We start from the raw sequence: 15,008 nt of genomic DNA on the forward strand, positions 1-15,008 counted from the left end.
TTTACTGTAATAAATCCACGTTTCATTTTCGTAAGGAATTATTTACATGATAAAAAAAATGATGTTTTGTGAGTCTATAAGAATCCAACATATTTTTAGAAATCGTATAGAAATGTAATTTTCTCCATGCACACAATTCAGTAACACCACACCTGACTTCACCTGCATTAACCTGCTGTTGATTAGTCGAGTCAGGTGTGTTAGTTTAGCGTTTGACACACGAACAACTTCAGGACTGATGTTGAAAATCAGCGTGGACCAAACAGGTAGAATTTTAAGCTGTATAAAACACTTGGGCTGAATATTGTACTCTTATGTTACTAATATTAACAGCTTAATGTTCTTCACTACTCATAGATAAATGACGTGCACGGCACTTGCGTCTAAACATATCTAAGCACTCCGCCTCCAAACAAGAGAATCCCGTAACGTTAACTTAGGCTAAACTAGCAAAAAATAACTTGAAGCTAAAAAAAAACACCAAGTATGTTCATTATTTTCATGAAATATTTTTGATATTACACGCGTCCAATGGCTGTTTCTCCTACACTAACGCGTTGGCGTTTAGTAGAGTATCGACGTCATCATATTTTAAACTAAACCAAGTACCACACTTACAACAACATGTTTTCGGGATATGCTTTTAAATCCACTTGGAAGTAATTAAATATTTTGCTGTCAGTCATAAATAAGGCTCACATTTAGGTTTTAAAATGGTAAATAAATAGCATAACGGACCTTCACAGAAGTTGCTCTGCGCGTGCGCACACTGAGCTACGTCCTTCCGTTCGGCTTCGACTCGAACCCTCGCGTGCAACTGTTGGTGAATCGAGTATCTTTGGTCTGTAAAAATATTTTGGGTAGTATAAACTAATTCACAGATCTGATCGCGACTTTGAACTCACAAATTAAATGTAAATTCTAAATGGGCTGCATCATTTTAATAGCTGCGTTTCCTGTCCTGTTCTGTGTTTATGCTATATTTGAAGAGTTTGCTTCCAAAATGAGATAACTCATAATTTATCATGTTTTTATTGTGTTAATTATCTGTATTTTTTGAGTTATCTTATTTAATTTGGGTTCTCTCATTTTGGAACCAAACTCTTCATTTATACTCTCCAGTGAGACTAAATATGCTCATAAATGTATATGGAATAGCATTGAAATAAAATGAAACGGGTGCAGAAAATAAATTAACAATTAAAAAAACTTGTCTTGTGTCCCATGAAAAAAAGCATGTGGATATGAAACAACATGAGTTTTTTGTAAATAATGACAAAATGTTTATTTGAACAGTTGCAAGTTATACAATTAATAAGTGTTATATTTGAGTATAGTAACTAAGATTGGTAAAGCATTACTCTAGCAACGCAAAGGTTGGGTTTGATTTCTAGTTAAACATGTTAAAAACGTATTAAATGCACTGTAAGTCGCTTTAGATGAAAGTATCTGCCATATGTGTAAATGTAAATGCATGTATGCAGCATCTATGCACCCACGTACATGCTTTGTTCCACATAAAAAGCAGATGAGTTAGCGTGGAAAATCATCTTGTTGTTTCAGGAGCTGGATGCGATGGAAATGGAGGATGGCACGCAGTATGAGTTGGAGAGACCGTTCCCCTACAGCCCTCAGGCAGGTGAGCAGACAGCTGGCCCGCACCTGAGCCCCATCTGCTGGGCCACAGTGTCTCATCACTGCCCAATGAGCTGCGTCCCAGAAGGGCTGCCCTGCCGCCCGGGGTGGAGCTTTACTTAAGAACATATCCACTTACACAAGAGCAGCCTTCTGTGACAACCGTGAAGTTAAACGTTTCAGAGACGCACAAAATTCCTGAACGGTCCTTTGGCAGAATTCTGACGTGCTCTTTATCTCATCTAATGTGTACAAAAGGGTGATGTCTCATGCTGTAATGACAAAAACACTTACTTTTTTTTGAGAGAGAGTAAACTATGTAGGGGAGACTTGAGCTAGTTGTCTCGCTCAATGCATACACAATATTTGTCAGGGTATGTTTCTGTAAACAGATTCCCTGACGTTTTGACCAAAAGCTATGAAACATTTTAACCGTTATAACCTGGGGGAAAAAAGATGCTGCTCATTTTTCAAACATTGATGTTTGGGGTATGTTAAATGTGAATCTCAAGTTATGTTTATTAAGAAGATTCATGGAAAATGTCCTAAAGCTTTACATTTGAAACCAACATAAATGGCCACTGCTATAGGAAACATACATTTGAAAGGTTTGGTTCCAAAATTTAAAAAAAAATTAAATCATGTTTTTTGTGCATTCCAATTAATAAAAATCAAACTGCAGTTGGTTTGTTTTGATTTAAGCCATAATAACAAAAAAATACAGAGAACTAACACAATAAAAACATGATAACATAATAAAAAAACATGATTTTTGAAAGATTTTAAAAACAGAGTTATCTCATTTTGGAAACAAACTCTTCATTTCTATTTTTACATTCCAAATCGTAGAGATAAAACACTTACGACAACTAGCCCCAGTCTCCTGGTGTTCACCAGTTTCTTATTCAAAATATGATGAATAATCTTGCAAACCCTTACAGACTTTTTCTTCAGCATGACCCACGAGGAGAGAATAGATGCTGACAGAAGATCTATCTATGTGGGGAATGTAAGCTTACCTTCTTTAGACATCAGTTATTGGAAGATGAATGGATGCAGTGACACGTGATATGTTGCACATACACCGGGGTACATTATGATGAAGCCCATCAAGCTGTTTTTTGACCAACAGGTGGATTATGGAGCGACTGCAGACGAACTGGAGATGTACTTCAACGGTTGTGGCCATATTAACAGAGTAACAATCCCGTATAATAGATTCACAGGCCATCCAAAAGGGTATGTACACGTGGGCTTTCAAAACACAGTCACAAGTATTTTTCTGAGTATAGTTTCTGTACCCGATAGCTTTGCCTACATTGAGTTCTCAGACAGGGACTCTGTGCGGACAGCCATGGCTTTAGATGAAACGGTATTCAGAGGACGCCTTATTAAGGTGAGAAACGTTATCCAAAACAGTGCAAAAATCCGATATGTGCTTTTTGGTTTGTGATGTGAACAAACCATTGACTGTGATGTTGGTTTGCTTATGAAGTGTGATATCTACGGAAAAAACAAATTTTCATCCTAGCATTTGTGTGGCATACAGGTCTTACCAAAAAGAACCAATGTCCCAGGTTTCAGGACTACAGACAGGTACTTGCGAGGAGGCTGGACCAGAGGACGTGGTTTCCGGCCCTCGAGACTTTACAGCCCGCTCAGAGGCTGCAACTTAATTAGGTCAGTTTAAAGCTCCGAGTATTAGAGAACAAAAGTGTTGTTTTACCTTGCCCCTTATATACACCCATTCTGTAACATCAATGGAGAATTGTAATCAGGAAATCTCTACTTACATCTCGGAAGGGTATATGGGGTGAGATTGATTTCATGCTCTGTTAAAGACGAATACAAAACTTAAGTTCTTAGTGATCGAAGTGGTATCATACAAGTTTGACTAAAAATCCTTGTAAATCAATCATTTGAAATGTAATGTCATCTTTAATAGCTGTTCTTTTTGTTTTAGGGAAAATGGAAGAGCCCATCCTTGGATTGATTCTTTTTGATATTAAAAATTCATTTTTTCCCCATTATCTTCAGAGCACTTCTTCGTGCTGTTTGTTTTGTTTATATTTTGATCACGTTGAGTATGATACTGCAAAACAAAGACGACACCTATATTGAGTAATTCTATTTTATACAATTTATTTCTTTACAATATTGTGCCTGTGAGAGGCTGTGAGACGTCTTGAGAATTTCAGTACTTTATTTCTGCTTTCTCGGCTTACAATGTAAATAAAATCAATATTATCAAGTCATTTTATGAAACAAATGAAAATGTTGAATACACACAGACACACACTATGAACATGCAAATCCTTTATTAAATAGATACAGAATTAAATTTATATACAATTGTGTGATTTCAGCAGGCTTGGACCATCATAGCCGAGACGATGCTGTCAAAAGCCCTGGAGAGAATAAAAGAATATTAAGAGGATCAGTCAGTACACCAAACACTGAGAGTGCACATTCACTCAAATGCACTTACTTTGATTGAATTTGATCACCAGGATTGTAGAATGGGTTACACATTACATCAGTGAACGAGTTGTGCAACTTTCTGAACATCTGAGGAGAGAGAGAGAGAAATGTATCACGAGCCGTCGCACATCTCACTCGCGTCAATGACATACAGTGGACTCCAAAAGTCTGTGACCAGATTCAAAATAATAATTCAAGCCTAGAAATCAACACTGTTCTCGCTAGGTGGTCTTTTGCACCCTGGTTTTGGGTTTTCAATTCTAAACAGTTGTGTCACTCACGCTTCTGATTTCATTGTCTCTCAGAGATGTGTTGGATGAATCTACAACAATGACAAACTTGACCTTAGAGTTTGTCACATAACCATATCTGCCGTTCGTGTTAAGGTCAATTTAATTCAAGCATTATTCAAATGTATTACGCGTTGAAGCCTTAAACCTATCAAATATAAATGATTCATAGTCGACTGATTTATCTCATAAACTTGGACCATTTTTATTTACAAAACTGAAAAACGAATATTTTACCCGCTTGAAAGCATGTATATTAATTTTGGAACTGACACAACTATTAATCCGCCAATTATTTATCAATCGATGGTTATAAAGGATACACTTTGTAGTCTTCCGTTGGATAAAGGAGTCCCAGATAAAGCTCCCTCTGGTCAGCCAAAGCCTTCCCCACACCTGAGATCTTCTCTTCCACAACATCCAGAGAAGTGTGCACTGTGTAGTGAAACTTCAGTTCGCCCTGTGTGGGCACACTGCGTATGTATAGTGGATAGTTCTGCAGACATCGATATACTGTTAGAGGTATTCCTGGTAATATCAAACCATTTTGGCATATCGTTTAAATGCAATTTGTTGTGTGCAATAAATGTGAAAAACATGATTTGTCTATTTGCCATAGTCATTCGTCACTGCATGCATCATTTCTCCAGACTGCAACAATATCAAAATAATCTAAACTCAAAATATTACTTATTCATAAATAAAACAATTAATCCCTCATGAAAATAGGCAAAGGTTTTATTATACTAAATTTGAATGTCATTTATATTGCAATTGTTCTGCAACCAATATCATGGCTAAACTGTGGTTACTGTAGACTAGTAATTTGTGTTTACTATGGTTATTATTTATGGGTATTACAAACATCATCATAAAACTATTGTTACTGTAGTAAACCCATGGTAAAGGGATCATGTAAACAAACAAACAGACGGCGCGATGTTTAGGAATACGATAAAAGCAATGTATCGTCGAAAAAAAACAATGAGGTACATTGCTTTTACACATGTCAATAAATTAAATTCTTGTCATTACATTTAGGTATTTATATGGAATGTACCAAACATACACGTACGTACTGTACGCAACATAGCAACCCGTTCCTGATCGCGACGCTTTCAAACGCAATAAATAAATGTAAATATGAATAATTTCCCACAGACTCATCATTTATGATAAATCCATCCCGTCGAATCAAAAATGTGTCACTATATCGTAAAAACGTTCAATATTACCGCTCACCTCCTTCGCAATGACTGCTATGCACACCGCCATGATGACGCGAACACGGAAATCACGTGACACCAGCCCGATCATGTGACTTACAGCATTTCTGCCCAGAGTGCCGCGACTTCAAGCGGCGCTGCGCAGATTGATTACAGTATGACATCAAAATACCGCGTGAGCGATTCTAATGCGCAGCTTTTGAGTTTCTCTCGCGATACTTTTTTGTACTTTCCCGATTGGTCTGCGAAGCAGCTCGTGAAGTCGAACACAGCTCTTTCCTCGTTCTTGTGACTGTTTGCAAAAGTCCTCGTGATTCGTACAAACACATTTTGCCATGTCGACTGTTCAGCAGAGGGCTTAGCATTAGAGTTGTAGTAATTATGTGAGAGAAGTTTAGAATGGCTCGTCAGACTGTTGTTTACGTATTATGGGTAGTTTATGTGTGTCAGGCTGCAGCAAACACGCATCCGAACATCATTATCATGCTAATGGATGATGTAAGTCATCATAAATACCTGACTACTTACTAAATACACTAAAACAAGTCACGTTAATGTTTTTTTTCTGGTTTGCACATATGCAGTGTGCAATGCAATTGTCTCTTTGCAATACTGTACATGTGTGTTTTCTTGTGTGTACAATGCATATTGCCTACAAATTGTTTTGCTATTATTGTAACGTATCCTAATGCACCACAAATTACAACATGGGAACAAAAATGTATTGGTATGCAAAGACTTTAGTTACGGTTGATATTTTGACGTGGTGACTGTTAACTGTGATAAATATTACAAATCAATGTATATTCTTTTAGTTTTGTGAAATCACATGCTTCAAGTATGAATAGGCATTAAAACGTTTTATTGCACAGGAGAAAAGCTGATTCATGGTTATGAGAATGGAATAGATTAGATCTTGACTGTGTTTGTGTCTGCAGATGGGCTGGGGAGATCTGGGGGTGTTTGGAGAGCCCTCTAAGGAAACACCGAACTTGGATCTAATGGCCACTCAAGGGATGCTATTTCCAAACTTCTACACAGCCAACCCTCTCTGTTCCCCCTGTATGTGCTGTTTTTCTGCTTTGTTTTACTATTTGGTCTAAATTGTATGCAAAACCATATAGTATACAACACGTAAACGCTGGTTGGCAACATTATACATTATATTGGCTGTAATAGATGCACAAATATTATACATTAGAACTACATGCATTTGTATATGTGGGGAATTACATTTCATCAAAACCTTTTTTGCATACTGCATATTTTGTCAAATATAGCAGGCTATATTCCATGGACGCCATTGTGCACTGTATAGTAAAAATATTTTTTCTTCCTTCTGAGAAAAGAGAATATTCTTCACGTTCTTCGGCCATCATAATGCCACGTGAGCGCACGAGGCGTGTGTGCGCATGATACCGAGAGCACAACTTATTATGCTAATGTGGATAATACCAACAGTATTGAAATATGCAAATGATGCATAATTTAGGAGTTGGAATGGACTTGCTATGCGGAGCGGAGCAGATCATTAGTCCTCTTTTCATTTCGAATTAATTTTTAAGCTTAATCGATTGTGCATCTCAAATGTGTGAGATGAAGGTGCTCGGAGCAACTCTTGCGCTCATACCTGCTTCTGCACAGACACCTTATTATAGAGCATTGCGTCAGAACCTTAATTAGAATTTTAATCACAAAGTTGGAGAACGTCCTGATCATAATATCCACAGTCGAGCTCTCTCTGCGTGCAATGTCTTGTTCCTTTTGCTCAAAAGGATGGTTCTTCCACAATACAAAATTCTTTCATCATGTATTTACCCTCGTGGAACAAGAGAGAAAAAGATGAAGATATAAGATGTTCCTTTTATATCTTTAGTGTGTCAATAGCAAATAGTATATTTCAATGGGTCTGTATTTCACAGCCAGGGCAGCGCTGCTTACTGGTAGACTGCCTGTACGAAATGGATTCTACACCACCAATGGTCACGCTAGAAACGGTATGATCATAAACCATTAACCTCTTTCCACGGTACTCCATCACTGTTATCACTTTATCTGCTCTTATGGCCTTTTGCGGTGCGCTGCAATAATGCATCTCTCTCTCTCTCTCTCTCTCTCTCCCGCAGCATACACACCACAGGAGATTGTTGGTGGAATGTCTGAGGATGAGATTCTGCTTCCAGAACTGCTGAAGAAGAACGATTATGTCAGCAAGATCATCGGCAAGTGGTGAGATGTTACACCAACATCAATCATCGCAATAATGAAACAACTTCATGAGATACTAGTGTACTGCATTTCACTTTTAAAAGCTGCCATCCGTAACTTTTGTTTTGGTTAAAAATAAATAAAAATCATTTTGATGTCTTTTGACTTTAACCTATGTAAAGATAAGTGTGTAAAATAACCTGCATTTTATATTTTTTATCAGAGATGGCAACAGAGAGGCATAAGTTATGAATTGCAGCTGTACTGTGAATAGTATTTAACACCTACAGCGCTATATATATAAAAAATGCTACATTGTTATAAAATATATTATATGAAAACCCACTGCCTCAGAAAAAATGGAGAACATTCCAAATTTTCATTTAATCATCATTTCTAGATGTATTGTGGTCATTCCAGTCCAGTATCTGTTTTAACAAAATCAAACCTCAGGAGTGACACAAAGTCATCCAACAGCAATATGAAAGACTGTCAGCATGACAAGACACATGAAAACTGTGATCCAAATCCAGGTTATCACATAAAAAATATTATTTTTTGAACGTTTTCTAAATACATGTTCAAATATTACTCTTAATGCTTAAAAGTGAATATGAACTTGTTTTCGCATCTTTTCTGTTATTTTCACCTGTTTCTCCAGTTTTCATTTTCTGAAAATAAATGCAAATAGAAACAATATTTTTATTTGAAATTTCGGAGAAATATTGTCAGTAGTTCACTGAATGAAACAAAAATGATCAAATTTACCTAAACACATACTGTACCTATAAATAGTAAATTCTGAAAAAGCTGATAATGGTCTCTTCATTTTTTCTAGAGCTATATTTTGAATATGTGTGATTTTATACATAGGCCTACTGTACCCTCAATCTTGTCTCTTACTTCAGGCACCTTGGTCACAGAACTCGATATCTACCTCTCAACCATGGTTTCGATGAATGGTTTGGTGCACCCAACTGCCATGTTGGCCCTTACAATAACAGCTTCCGTCCCAACATACCCGTCTACAACAACTCCCTAATGAAAGGAAGGTAAGCTACACGTGTTAAAGGTGCAGTGAACTAGGACCGCAATTTTAACCCGAGCTTTTTGTTATATAAGAGGGAATCGTATTCAAGCGTTAGACCTGAAAACGCCCTTGTTACTGAAATAACAACTGTTATTGACACGAGGCCCAGCGAACGGCAGGTCCTGGAATGCACCTATCTATTGGTTGAACACCGCCTCCACAGAAGAATATCAATGCCTACTTCTGGAGCCCCGCCCACTGGTTCATGCATGACAGTACTGAACACAAGCTGCACGGAACCAGATAGAGCGAGTGTAAGCATCATGCCGTTAAAGATCGCAAAATATTGCGCAGTGCCTGGTTGTGGAAGACCACAGGAACACATAACCTTCCTTCCGACAGTAGGAATGCGTGGTTGAAGTTCATTTTTAAAGACGTTCCAGCTCACGTGGGGAAAACATTGAGCGTTTGTTCGCTTCATTTCAACGCGAATTCCTTGAACAAGTCTTTGCGGAGAGACTAAAATTAAAAAGCAGTGCTGTGCCGTCAATATTGGATCCGATAGGAATGGCGCAGCAATCTTATGTGAGTAAAACATATTTGTACTATGCGTCACTATTGCTTTGTTAGAGATCGCTTGATATGCCCTGATAGTAGGGGTGTAACGATACTTCATATTACGATATTTCGCGATACAAAAATGTTACGATGCGCATCGTAGAGAGATGGGGATATTTTACGATATGTTTAATTCTATTCGTTCAGCGGTTAAGACGCTACCTACTCTGCGCCAGCGCGGCACGTGTGCTTATCTCACATATGCGGTAGAGAGAGAAGCACAAGACACAATCTGTGTTTCCAAGTGGTCATATTTTCCTTCACAATCGCCGTTAAAACACAGCAAACTTGAAGCGTGACTGCTGGCGAGTCACCCCGAAACTCATTACAAAGGCAGCACAAACGTTTTTAAATGCCAATGTTCATTTATCCGCTAACGTGAGCTGGTGCATAACGTGATATGCAACATAAAGTAAGCCAAAAGAAACCAGCGCTGTTCCGATCAGAGAAGCGATGAAGTGAGTCATACTGTATATTAAAACATCGAATATGTCGAAACAGTTCAATCTTTGTATGGAACATTTAATTACACCAATTAAATTAGTTAATCCAGATAGATTTTAGTAGACTAATATAATGTAGATTTCGTCGACTAAAAATAGACTAAAACTATGATAAATTGGGATGACTAAAACTAAATGGCGTTTTAGTCAAAAGACTATGACTAAAACTAAATCAAAATTTGCTGTCAAAATTGACACTGATCTTAATTCTAACTTCAGTTAAGCCTTAAAATGTTAAAATTCTTTATTAAGTTGTATGTGCAACAAAATAAGTTACTGAAATTGTTAATATTTTGAAAATAAATGTTATTTGAATTTCAGTTTCATTTTTGAATTTTGTTCAAAATATCGAGATGTGTATCGTATCGTGAACCCAGCATCGAGATATGTACCGAATCGTGAGCGGAGTGTATCGTTACACCCCTACCTGATAGTATTACCTGGGGACCACTAGCCATTTGTGATAATTGTAATCTGCATCTCTGTGATTTGGCGGGCTCATATATCATTTTTCAAGGTTTTATCCACCGTTTGCAAATAATGGAGGCTGTTTTGAAGTGTTTTGATATTATTTCTGGTGCTGGGTCATATCCATGTCTGCCAACACTGTCGTTTTGGCCGGGAGTCTACCGTTTGTTTATTTATCATGAAAACTATAACACTTGAGACCCGCGATCGCAGTGATCTTCTGTCCGGTTCGCGGGTCTTAAATGCTGACATGTACGGTCATATATCACTAAACACCATACAACTTTAGGCTATACAAACTATACGCAAAGCCTTGCCATCACATCTGGGAAATAAGTCCGTAAATTTGAGTAAAATCACGTTACGTAACGTTACTTGTCTAACCAAATTCACAGAAGGCTCCAACTAAGTCAACTACGCAAGCTGCTATCCAATCATAGCAGTGGGCGTTTACTTCCAAGTCTTCTATGCGGCCCGCCCTTAAAAACCCAGCGTTTCTCCAGCCGGCCTCAAAACCAGGGTAGAAAATAGCCTAGTACTTATTGATTTTGATGTTTTCGAATGTAAAAACCACACGAACGTCATAAGTATACATCAGACAATAGTATAAAACAATAAAAACGGCCAGTTCACTGCACCTTTAAAGAGTAACTTGTATTACAATGTCATTAAAATGACATTTCATGCAGTGTGTTATGTTGCAGTGTGAATGTAAGCAGTCTGCCAAGTCGTAAAGCTGAAAGTGATATTGTTATATTATTATGCAAAGTTATTGGCTTGGGAAGAAAGGAGTCGACTCTGAATCACGTGAACGAGTCGTCTGTCCTTCTAATTTCAGTTCCGGGTAAGATTTGCGTCACTCGGTGTAATGCCTACCTTCGTTCCATTTGCGACACTGCGATGCTGTAGGCCAGTAGACGCAGTAGGCCAATCACAGCAGACTAGACCATCTGACCAATCAGATCAGATAAGGCTGACAGGAAGGAGGGGTTTAGACATATGAATCGCCGAACGAAACATTTGAGAGTCAGTCAAGAAGTAAGGTAATAACTGCCTATTATTAGAAAATGAAAGTGTTTTTACAACTTGTATGTACGTAAACTTGTTGTTGGACACTCCATAAACCAAAGTAGGACCTTAAAAATCACAAAATATTTCAATTCAATTCAATTTTATTTATATAGCGCTTTTCACAATGTGCATTGTTCCAAAGCAGCTTTACAGGAGCAAATAAGAAAAACACAGAAAGGTAAAACACAGCACAGTGCATGGTGTTTATAGACCAAGCAAGATCATTATAATGAATTTATATACTCTTTAAGATCATCAACGCTGTACAATACTATTAACTAATCCACAGCTGTAAAAGCTAGTTTGTAAAATGAACGGCTTCACGGAAACTCATGTCTGTTGTTGAGGCGATGCTCTTTTGGCCTTCTTATCCAGCGCTGGGTTCAGCTGTCATCCCTCCAAATGGGTTCATAACATTTTTAATTTTCTCTCCTCCCTTGCCTTTGTGTGTACCAGCTGTAATGTCTCAAATCTCATTTTCTGCCCATTTGTTCCCTCCAAAACAGCCGTATATGTATTCCGGGTCATTTGCTCTGGCGATTGGGCTAGTTTTGCGCTTAGCAGTGGGTTTAATCAGCATGCTGCGTTCGAGCCTGGCCAGACAAACACACAAAAACACCCAAGAGACGACAGGTTGCGTTTGCGGTGCGTTAGGACACCTGGAACAGCCGAAGCATAAGCGAGCTCTTTCTACAGCTCCACGCCTCGGCACGTTCTCATAACACGTTTGGAAATCTTCGGAGACGCAATCTCGCAATTTACCTCTTCAAACACGCGCTGTAATCGCACCCGGGGCGGCACTTGGTTTAAGAAGCTCGTCATTTGGAACAAAACCCACATGGCGTTGAAATGAGAGTTTGTAGGGAGGATGGAGATGATCGGTGTGTTTTGCAGGTATTTCGAGGAGTTTGGGATAAATGTGAAAACGGGTGAATCCAACCTCACCCAAATCTATTTGAAGGTGAGTTATTCAGCTCATTGGCTTGTTCCACGTTTATTTGTGCGGATCGGTGCCGTTGACTTGCACAGGTGCGTCGTGGGAGATCGCTGATATGAGTTTTGATTCTGTCTGTCTTCAGGAAGGTCTGGACTTCATCTCTCGACAGGTCGCGGCCCGGCAGCCTTTCTTTCTCTACTGGGCTCCAGATGCAACACACGCGCCTGTCTACGCCTCAAAACGCTTTCTGGGAAAGAGCAAGAGGGGGCGGTACGTACTGTATGTGTTACTATTGCTATATGAATCAAAATCATGCAGACGTATTAAAGAAAGGTGTGCGATTATTTCTATCAGAGATTATACTTGCTTATGATGATAAAAAATGCCATATACACACACAAAAAAAAAAATATATATATATATATATATATAGACATATAGACAAAATATATCAAAGGCGCTAAGATGTCCCCATCTAAATAAATTTACAAAAGTGATTTTATCTCCATAGAAAGCACATTAAATGTAAGTAAAATGTCTACTTTATGTTAACGTTTTTGGAGAATAAAATGTCAAAATTTGGTTGAAATAAAGTCAGTGTAATACAATATCTATGTACAAATTCATACAAAATGCGTATTCTGACTTGTACATATTAAAATTAACATTTTATTGTGCTTTAAATGAGTAAAAATTCTTATTGACAAATGGGCAAAACCTTTAGGATAGTGGCAAATTTAAAAAAATGTAAAATTATAACTAATTAGCAGTTGTGGTGAAAGTAATTAGTCTTTTAATATGTCATAAATGAACATAAAGATTGTTTCACTGAATGACAGGGAAAATCAGGGAAAAATGTTTTGATTTTGATATTTATTTTTTGCTCAGAAAAACAAAAACAAAAATGCAATTAAATTAAACAGAAAACATTTTCATTTTATTTCACAACAACAATTTAAAGCAGTATTACACTTATTATTTTAATGCTTGAACCCTTTTTCGTCTTTGACCCATATATATGTATACAGTATATAGTGTATATATATATGAAGAGTTTGTTTCCAAAATGAAATAACTCCGTTTATAAAATCTTTCATGTTTTTTATTATGTTATCATGTTTTTATTGTGTTAGTTAGCTGTATTTTTTGAGTTATTTGGCTTAAATCAAAACAAACCCACTGCAGTTTGATTGATTTTAATTGGAACACACAATAAATAAACACAATTTTTGAAAAAATTGGATCTGATGGCACCGACTTATCTCATTTTGGAATTAAACTCTTAAATGTAAATAAATGCTAATATAATTTTTTTTACATTTTGTAAAAATATTGTTAGCAGTTCACAGAATGAAACAAAAACGACAATTTTACCTAAACACATACTGTGTCTATATATAGTAAATTTTAAAATGGTCCATTATTTTTTTCCGCAGCGAAGGAGGGACGACTTGTAAGAATCGTAACAAACTCATAGACTATAAAACTAAATATTAACAGGAGCCCATGGACATCTGTACGATCAGTTCCCGATATTTTAGATGAGAAATGAATCGTCGATTTTCATGCTCTGAGGCGAACAAGCTTCAGGCTTCATTGGTAGTCTTGTCTGCAAGCTCTTAGTATTCAGCCCAGCGTCTGGAAATACTGGGGCTTCAGTAAGCATACGTTTCTTCAGAATGCTAAATGAGTTTTGCATTGACAGAGGAACGGATCAAGGCTGAGGGGTATTAGCCAGGTGTGCTGCCAATGGAGAGATTTAGCCACATCTTAAAGTTTTATACTGAGACGTATATCTGCTGCTATATATCACACACATCTGTTATAGGACAGCTTTCACGTGAGGGGGCGAATTTGACAGATTTGACTGGGTTTGGGTTTTTGATTTTAGTAGTTTCGTGGTACTTTGTCTCTGAATAATTATGTGAAGAAGGATGTTTTAACGTCAGAAGGTTTATGGAGGTGATAGTTTTTGGAAAGCCTGTTAGTTTATCGTTTCATTTTGACAGCTTTGCCTTTGCCTCCTTTGTTGTTGCATTTACACTCCAATATGTCGATACGTTCACTGACGTTCTTCAGTAAGCTTTCAATATTTTAGTGCTGTATGGGTGGCTGTATGTATCGGAATGAAAGTAAACAAAAGTCAGTTTTCGAGTAAATTTTCATTAATAAAAGGGAATATGTTTAAGAAACAGTTCTCGGACTGTTACACGCTTATAGTCATATACTAAACATCCATCAGTTTACCAAAACGTAAACTCTTCAAACATCTCTGTTGATAGAATCAAAAGAAATATAGGCGTATATGTTAAAAATCTAAACAAAAATCTGAAATGTTGCTGTAAAAATAAACTGAAACCATTTTGAGTGGAGGCAGTAAAATTATTAAATGGAAATAAATAACAAAACTAAAACTAGAACTAAAATAAAATTTTTTAAACCTACAGTATATAGAAGTAAATAAACAATAAAATTATGAAAGCACATTTGCTAAAATAAAAAATCAACATAAAAATGCAAATTCGAAACTATAAAACTACA

General features: G+C 37.1%; 3 protein-coding genes across 3 annotated transcripts in view; 2 read left to right on the forward strand and 1 right to left on the reverse strand.

The window, feature by feature from the left end:
* The first annotated feature begins 206 nt into the window (after window positions 1–206).
* pabpn1l (PABPN1 like, cytoplasmic) lies at window positions 207–3,823 on the forward strand. The gene is made up of 7 exons (XM_057342515.1): window positions 207–266; window positions 1,564–1,639; window positions 2,577–2,644; window positions 2,768–2,874; window positions 2,944–3,031; window positions 3,185–3,315; window positions 3,599–3,823. The coding sequence occupies exons 2-7, from the start codon at window positions 1,576–1,578 to the stop codon at window positions 3,636–3,638; spliced, it is 498 nt and encodes a 165-aa protein (XP_057198498.1). The 5' UTR covers window positions 207–266; window positions 1,564–1,575; the 3' UTR covers window positions 3,639–3,823.
* Window positions 3,824–3,938: 115 nt separating this feature from the next.
* Window positions 3,939–5,708, reverse strand: trappc2l (trafficking protein particle complex subunit 2L). The gene is made up of 5 exons (XM_057342630.1): window positions 5,649–5,708; window positions 4,730–4,902; window positions 4,398–4,485; window positions 4,124–4,203; window positions 3,939–4,043 (listed from the first exon to the last, which is right to left on the reverse strand). Exons 1-5 carry the CDS (start codon window positions 5,679–5,681, stop codon window positions 3,998–4,000), a joined length of 420 nt encoding a protein of 139 aa, XP_057198613.1. The 5' UTR covers window positions 5,682–5,708; the 3' UTR covers window positions 3,939–3,997.
* A 179-nt stretch (window positions 5,709–5,887) lies between these two features.
* Window positions 5,888–15,008, forward strand: part of galns (galactosamine (N-acetyl)-6-sulfatase) — a 29,315-nt gene continuing 20,194 nt past the window's right edge. Inside the window, exons 1-7 of the mRNA XM_057341834.1 lie at window positions 5,888–6,130; window positions 6,571–6,694; window positions 7,555–7,629; window positions 7,759–7,861; window positions 8,749–8,892; window positions 12,425–12,491; window positions 12,610–12,737. Of these exons, the coding sequence (XP_057197817.1) occupies window positions 6,032–6,130; window positions 6,571–6,694; window positions 7,555–7,629; window positions 7,759–7,861; window positions 8,749–8,892; window positions 12,425–12,491; window positions 12,610–12,737 (740 nt within the window). The 5' untranslated portion in view covers window positions 5,888–6,031. The remainder of the gene's footprint in view (window positions 6,131–6,570; window positions 6,695–7,554; window positions 7,630–7,758; window positions 7,862–8,748; window positions 8,893–12,424; window positions 12,492–12,609; window positions 12,738–15,008) is intronic.

The sequence above is a fragment of the Triplophysa rosa genome, linkage group LG1 (genome assembly GCF_024868665.1).
Source record: "Triplophysa rosa linkage group LG1, Trosa_1v2, whole genome shotgun sequence".
NCBI classification, from domain to species: domain Eukaryota; kingdom Metazoa; phylum Chordata; class Actinopteri; order Cypriniformes; family Nemacheilidae; genus Triplophysa; species Triplophysa rosa.

What these genes read in the sequence shown, in the direction of transcription:
- pabpn1l (XM_057342515.1), top strand. Translation starts at nt 1,576, where the DNA reads ATGGAAATGGAGGATGGCACGCAGTATGAGTTGGAGAGACCGTTCCCC. An exon ending in CCCCTACAGCCCTCAGGCAG is followed by an intron (nt 1,640 to 2,576) that starts GTGAGCAGACAG and finishes AAACCCTTACAG; the next exon opens with ACTTTTTCTTCAGCATGACC. An exon ending in TTCACAGGCCATCCAAAAGG is followed by an intron (nt 2,875 to 2,943) that starts GTATGTACACGT and finishes TGTACCCGATAG; the next exon opens with CTTTGCCTACATTGAGTTCT.
- trappc2l (XM_057342630.1), bottom strand. Translation starts at nt 5,681, where the DNA reads ATGGCGGTGTGCATAGCAGTCATTGCGAAGGAG. An exon ending in CCAACGGAAGACTACAAAGT is followed by an intron (nt 4,486 to 4,729) that starts GTATCCTTTATA and finishes CACGAACGGCAG; the next exon opens with ATATGGTTATGTGACAAACT. An exon ending in GAGACAATGAAATCAGAAGC is followed by an intron (nt 4,204 to 4,397) that starts GTGAGTGACACA and finishes CTCTCTCCTCAG; the next exon opens with ATGTTCAGAAAGTTGCACAA.